This window comes from Lolium rigidum, chromosome 7 (genome assembly GCF_022539505.1).
Source record: "Lolium rigidum isolate FL_2022 chromosome 7, APGP_CSIRO_Lrig_0.1, whole genome shotgun sequence".
In the NCBI taxonomy this organism is placed as follows: Eukaryota; Viridiplantae; Streptophyta; class Magnoliopsida; order Poales; family Poaceae; genus Lolium; species Lolium rigidum.
In genome coordinates this window covers 188,330,264-188,337,457 of record NC_061514.1, presented here as the reverse complement: position 1 = coordinate 188,337,457, position 7,194 = coordinate 188,330,264, and the positions used below count along the sequence as shown (strand labels likewise).

At 52.3% G+C, this 7,194-nt stretch overlaps 1 protein-coding gene across 1 annotated transcript; it reads right to left on the bottom strand.

Annotated features, from left to right (window-relative positions):
- Positions 1 to 376: 376 nt before the first annotated feature.
- Positions 377 to 3,022, bottom strand: LOC124672384. The gene is made up of 3 exons (XM_047208620.1): positions 2,522 to 3,022; positions 1,920 to 2,461; positions 377 to 1,829 (listed from the first exon to the last, which is right to left on the bottom strand). Exons 1-3 carry the CDS (start codon positions 3,020 to 3,022, stop codon positions 377 to 379), a joined length of 2,496 nt encoding a protein of 831 aa, XP_047064576.1.
- Between the last annotated feature and the right edge of the window lie 4,172 nt (positions 3,023 to 7,194).

The window sequence follows — 7,194 nt, the reverse complement described above, 5'->3', positions numbered from 1 at the left end:
AAAACCCCTTCCAACACAGAAGGGGAAAAAACCACGAGCGCCAGCCAGCAAAACTTCACTATATCGAGAGGTGTTTACAAACGCCGTGGGTTATCTTATAATCTGATCAACCCTAGCCGGCGGCTTACAAGATGTATATATAGGCGGTGCCAACGACCCGTACCGTACCGCGGGGGGCTGCCGCCCCCCGCACCCCCCTTCGCAGGCGTCCCTGCAGGGCACGACGTGCCTCGCTCCGCTCGTCAGAAGTTAGCCTCCCTTTAGTATATGAATTTGGATCACAATACAACATAGTAACAGGAAGTAGTAGTAAGTTTTACATAAGCTTGGTTGTACATCGAAGAGTAATGGCCTAGTCAGCAGACCGATAACGAAATCACAACATTTCCACTCGCTGTCCCTGTGACTGAGGAGGACTTTCTTGGCTGCCATGCTGACCCTCCTGCGGGGTAGCATGATTCCTAGAACAGCAGAATGATAGCACCGTAGGTATTGCCAAGCATCCCAGCACGACGATGATCACCGCGACGAAGCAGGCGGACGTCTCCCACCCCCTGCTGGAGCCAGCTATGTATGCCCCTAGTAGAGCAGCCAAATCCAGCAGGATCGTCGTGTCGATCACCGTGAGCCACCCATTGCTCTCTTGTAGTGGCTTCCGCAGCAGCTGCACAATGACGACAATGGACGCCACAAAGGAAGTGGAATTGCCGTAGAAGAAGACGAGGTACCGAGTCCTCCTGCTGTCATGCATCACCGGGTTGCCCGCCTCGTATCCGCCGTAGCTGCTCAGCCACGTTCCGCCCGGAGGTTTCAGGCCGGCCTGGTAGGTGACGCTCGCAACCAGGATTCCTAGCATCATCAGGTACTTGCGCCTTGCGTGCCTTTTTCCTTCTTCTTCTTCTTCTTCCATCGCTGTCCTCTCTTCTGTGCATGTCTCAGCTGGCGTGTCGATAATGCCACTACTCTTCTTGCGCTTATTCAACAAAAACACCACGGACAGTAGCACTACGAAGAAGAGGACCACGGCCACCAACGCGAAGATGTAGATGGATGTGTTGATATTTCGCGTGTATCCCGTGGCGAAAAAGGCACCCATAAGACAAATCAAGCCGGCCGCCGTGAAGACTGAGAGAACATTGCTTTGTATAACTGCCCTGTACAGCTTGGTGTTGGTGAGGAGGATAATAAGGGCCATTGAAACCATGAAGCTCGCCGAGTTGCAGTAGAAGAAGACCTCGTAGTGGATCTGGAAGTAGTACGGGAGCACCTTGTCCGACCCTAACAGGAAGTTGCTCGAAGGGGAGACGCCGGCCTGGTAGGTATAGGCCGCGGCCAAGATCTCGAAGAGGAGCAGCCACTTGCGCCTCTTCTCCAATAGCTTGTTCAAATCATCATTCGGTTCACCATCACGGTCGAGCGTGAAAAAGACGATATGGATCAGGAAGTAGACCAGGACGGCGCCAAACAAGGCCATGATGTAAATGGAGGTCTTCACGTCGTGGCCGAGGCTCCCGGCGAGGTACGCGCCCATGAGGCCGAACAATCCCAGTGCCATGGCCACCTCCAGCATGTGGTGCCAAACGAGAAGGCCCTTCTGAACCATTACGATGGCAACCAAGGATGCCACGAAGGAAACCGAGTTGCAGTAGTAGAAAGCCTTGTAACGCCGTGGGTTCATCTTCAGGAGCAGCGGGTCGCCGGCGATGATGTTATAGCGGCCGTTGCTTTCCCAAAATCCACCTGGTGGATCCAGCCCCACCTTGTAAGTGGTGGTGGCCATAAGGGTGGCGAGTAGTAGAACAAGAGAACGAGACTTGTTCAGGGCCTGGCTAGTAAATGCAGAGTATGAAATAGAGTCATGTGCATACCATGAAAGCCAATGATTTGGAGACGAAGAAGTAAGTCCATGCATGTGTTACCTGCCATCGTCGGATTTTCTTCTGTCTTCCAACCATTTTGCGGCTGAATTGTAGAGACATTGGATACTTGTCCACAAATAGTTCCCCTTCATGGCTGTCATGGCAGGTCCAAGAACAGAGAGATGGAGTTCAATGTACATCACAATGGCACCGACCAGGCTGACCAGGTAGACGGTGGTGTCCACCTTTCTGCAGCTGCCTGCAGTGTACGCGCCGAAGAGACCGACCAGCACGGCGAGGATGCACCCGTAGAGCTTGAGAGACATCTCCGTTTCCTCGAGGAGCTTCTTGTTGATGATGAGAAGAATGATGATGAGAAGGGACGCCAGGAACACGGTGGTGTTGCAGAGTAAGAAGATCGTTAGGCGCACGCCCTGGCGGTCCCTGAGAATCGCGTCTCCGGGGAGGTGGCGGGCCTCATTGCTTTTCCAGTAGCCGCCTGGTGTGCTCAACCCTGCGACGTACGAAAAACTCAGCACGAACGTTGAGAAAAGCATCAGGACCTTGCGGAACCGTTCTTCGACTTTCAGCTTCTTCCGGGTCTCGCGAGGCCGTTCTTCCTCCATGATCCTCGGCACGCCGCTGGAGCCCGCGTTGGGGACCGACATCGCGCCGCTGGAGCCGGAGATCTTGCCTAGAGACCACCAACTCAGCACCGTCTGAAGCACGATGTATGCCAAGACGGCGGCCACCAACACAGAGAAGTACATGGTGGAAACCTTGTCCTGGCAGCTGCCGGCGACGTAAGAACCCATGAGGCCGACAAAGTCCACCAACAGGAGTACTCGTAGCGGCACGACGTCAGAAACGAGCCAGACGGTCTCCTTTTCCTTGTCGTGCCGAATGTCGAGGACGAGGATGAGGACGATGACCACAAGTGACGCAGCAAACGCGAGTGCGTTGCAGTAGAAGAAGACCAGGTAACGGCGGTAGTTGGTGCTCCGGAAGATTGGATCACCGGGGAGGTGGTCGTGGGCGGTTTCTCTCCAGACACCGCCGGGCAGGTTGAAGGCCACGGCATACGTGACCGTGACCACCACCATCGCCAGAAGCAGGAGGTACTTCCGCAGTCTGTATTCCCATGGCCTAGCGTATGACGCCATTGCCGGCTCTGGCAATCAGCTTGATGACTCTCTCTCTCTCTCTTTCTCAACAAGTGCTTCTTAAATTAGTGTACTGTGATGTGATGCTAACTATACTAGTATATACAGATGCCGTGCATCCACCTTTTGCCGTGCAACATAAACAAAAAACGCACGGCAACGAGCATCGCACGGCAAAGAGGACCCACGGCAAAGCCTCAGGAAAGCGCACGGCAATGAAAAGACGCACGGCAAAGAGAACAAGGCATTGCCGTGAGAGGTCCTTTGCCGTGCGCCAGCCCCACCCGCACGGCAAAGGCTGCTTTGCCGTGCGCTTTGAACAGTCGCACGGCAAAGGCTGCTTTGCCGTGCACATTTTCCTTTGCCGTGTGCCTTGTGGTATTTTCTCCTTTTTATTTCTATATTGTACTTATTTTAATGCTTACATTTTATTCTTGAAATATGACAAGTACCACATCTTGATTAATGCAATGTTTATACCATATTTTTGCTATACGACAAGTACTCTAAGTCCTTACTCCCCTCCAACATATCAGGGTTTCGGAGTAAAAAAACCGCGTTCGGGGGATCTTCCAAGTGCTATCGCCTGAAAAAGAGGCCGGCCACACAGCCTTGCACCATTTGGTGAATCACACATTCGAACACACTTTTACACATATCCTAGGTCCGCTTGCAAGTTTTGGTGGCATTCCGGTGCTCCGGGGGTCATCCCCCCCCCCCCCCAAAACGGCGGTCTGCGTGCCTCGAGGGGTCTACCCCCCTAGATTTCTCCGCGCGAGGTTCCACCAACATACTTTTTGGTAGGTTTAGTTTTGATTAGGCCATATACACATGGAAAGCTAGGTTTGGCACACTTTGGCACATTGTAGCCACCGGTATACCCACAGCGGGACACTTCAGCCTACAAGTCGAGGAATCTTCCAAGTGTTATCGCCCGAAAGAGAGGAATGTCACACATGGGAGCAATGCCTTGCACCATTTGGTGAATCACACCTTCCACCACACTTTCACACATATCCTAGGTCCACATGCAAGTTTTGGTGGCATTCCGGTGCTCCGGCCGTCGTTCTCTCCCGAAAACGGCGGTCTGCGTGCCTCGGGGGGTCTACCCCCTAGATTTCACCGCGCGAGGTTCCACCAACATACTTATTGATAGGTTTAGTTTTTATTAGTCCATATACACATGGAAAGCTAGGTTTGGCACACTTTGGCACATTGTAGCCACCGGTATACCCGCAGCGGGACACTTCAGCCTACAAGTCGAGGAATCTTCGAAGTGTTATCGCCTGAAAGAGAGGAATGTCACACATGGGAGCAATGCCTTGCACCATTTGGTGAATCACACCTTCCACCACACTTTCACACATATCCTAGGTCCACATGCAAGTGTTGGTGGTATTCCGGTGCTCCGGCGGTCGTTCTCTCCCGATAACGGCGGTCTGCGTGCCTCGGGGGCTCTACCCCCCCTAGATTTCTCCGCGGGAGGTTCCACCAACATACTTTTTGATAGGTTTAGTTTTGTTTAGGCCATATACACATGGAAAGCTAGGTTTGGCACACTTTGGCACATTGTAGCCACCGGTATACCCGCAGCGGGACACTTCAGCCTACAAGTCGAGGAATCTTCCAAGTGTTATCGCCCGAAAGAGAGGAATCTCACACATGGGAGCTATGCCTTGCACCATTTGGTGAATCACACCTTCCAACACACTTTCACACATATCCTAGGTCCACATGCAAGTTTTGGTGGTATTCCGGTGCTCCGGCGGTCGTTACCCCCCGATAACGGCGGTCTGCGTGCCTCGGGGGTCTACCCCCCTAGATTTCTCCGCGGGAGGTTCCACCAACATACTTTTTGATAGGTTTAGTTTTGTTTAGGCCATATACACATGGAAATCTAGGTTTGGAACACTTTGGCACATTGTAGCCACCGGTATACCCGCAGCGGGACACTTCAGCCTACAAGTCGAGGAATCTTCCAAGTGTTATCGCCCGAAAGAGAGGAATCTCACGCATGGGAGCTATGCCTTGCACCGTTTGGTGAATCACACCTTCCAACACACTTTGACACATATCCTAGGTCCACTTGCAAGTTTTGGTGGCATTCCGGTGCCCCGGCGATCGTTCCCCCCCGAAAACGGCGGTCTGCGTGCCTCGGGGGGTCTACCCCCCTAGATTTCTCCGCGCGGGGTTCCACCAACATACTTTTTGGTAGGTTTAGTTTTGTTTAGGACATATACACATGGAAAGCTAGGTTTGACACCATTTGGCACACTATAGCCTCCGGTATACCCGCAGCGGGACACTTCAGCCTACAAGTCGAGGAATCTTCCAAGTGTTATCGCCCGAAAGAGAGGAATCTCACACATGGGAGAAATGCCTTGCACCATTTGGTGAATCACACCTTCCAACACACTTTCAAACATATCCTAGGTCCACTTGCAAGTTTTGGTGGCATTCCGGTGCCCCGGTGATCGTTCCCCACCGAAAACGGCGGTCTGCGTGCCTCGGGGGGTCTACCCCCTAGATTTTCCGCGCGGGGTTCCACCAACATACTTTTTGGTAGGTTTAGTTTTGTTTAGTACATATAGACATGGAAAGCTAGGTTTGGCACACTTTGGCACATTGTAGCCACCGGTATACCCGCAGCGGGACACTTCAGCCTACAAGTCGAGGAATCTTCCAAGTGTTATCGCCCGAAAGAGAGGAATCTCACACATGGGAGCTATGCCTTGCACCATTTGGTGAATCACACCTTCCAACACACTTTCAAACATATCCTAGGTCCACTTGCAAGTTTTGGTGGCATTCCGGTGCTCCGGCCGTCGTTCTCTCCCGAAAACGGCGGTCTGCGTGCCTCGGGGGGTCTACCCCCCTAGATTTCACCGCGCGAGGTTCCACCAACATACTTTTTGATAGGTTTAGTTTTTATTAGTCCATATACACATGGAAATCTAGGTTTGGCACACTTTGGCACATTGTAGACACCGGTATACCCGCAGCGGGACACTTCAGCCTACAAGTCGAGGAATCTTCGAAGTGTTATCGCCTGAAAGAGAGGAATGTCACACATGGGAGCAATGCCTTGCACCATTTGGTGAATCACACCTTCCACCACACTTTCACACATATACTAGGTCCACATGCAAGTGTTGGTGGTATTCCGGTGCTCCGGCGGTCGTTCTCTCCCGATAACGGCGGTCTGCGTGCCTCGGGGGGTCTACCCCTCTAGATTTCTCCGCGGGAGGTTCCACCAACATACTTTTTGATAGGTTTAGTTTTGTTTAGGCCATATACACATGGAAAGCTAGGTTTGGCACACTTTGGCACATTGTAGCCACCGGTATACCCGCAGCGGGACACTTCAGCCTACAAGTCGAGGAATCTTCCAAGTGTTATCGCCCGAAAGAGAGGAATCTCACACATGGGAGCTATGCCTTGCACCATTTGGTGAATCACACCTTCCAACACACTTTCACACATATCCTAGGTCCGCTTGCAAGTTTTGGTGGTATTCCGGTGCTCCGGCGGTCGTCCCCCCCCCCGATAACGGCGGTCTGCGTGCCTTGGGGGTCTACCCCCATAGATTTCTCCGCGGGAGGTTCCACCAACATACTTTTTGATAGGTTTAGTTTTGTTTAGGCCATATACACATGGAAAGCTAGGGTTGGCACACTTTGGCACATTGTAGCCACCGGTATACCCGCGACGGGACACTTCGACCTACAAGTCGAGGAATCTTCCAAGTGTTATCGCTCGAAAGAGAGGAATCTCACACATGGGAGCTATGCCTTGCACCATTTAGTGAATCACACCTTCCACCACACTTTCACACATATCCTAGGTCCACTTGCAAGTTTTGGTGGCATTCCGGTGCTCCGGCCGTCGTTCTCTCCCGAAAACGGCGGTCTGCGTGCCTCGGGGGGTCTACCCCCCTAGATTTCACCGCGCGAGGTTCCACCAACATACTTTTTGGTAGATTTAGTTTTTATTAGTCCATATACACATGGAAAGCTAGGTTTGGCACCATTTGGCACATTGTAGCCTCCGGTATACCTGCAGCGGGACACTTCAGCCTACAAGTCGAGGAATCTTCGAAGTGTTATCGCCTGAAAGAGAGGAATCTCACACATGGGAGCAATGCCTTGCACCATTTGGTGAATCACACCTTC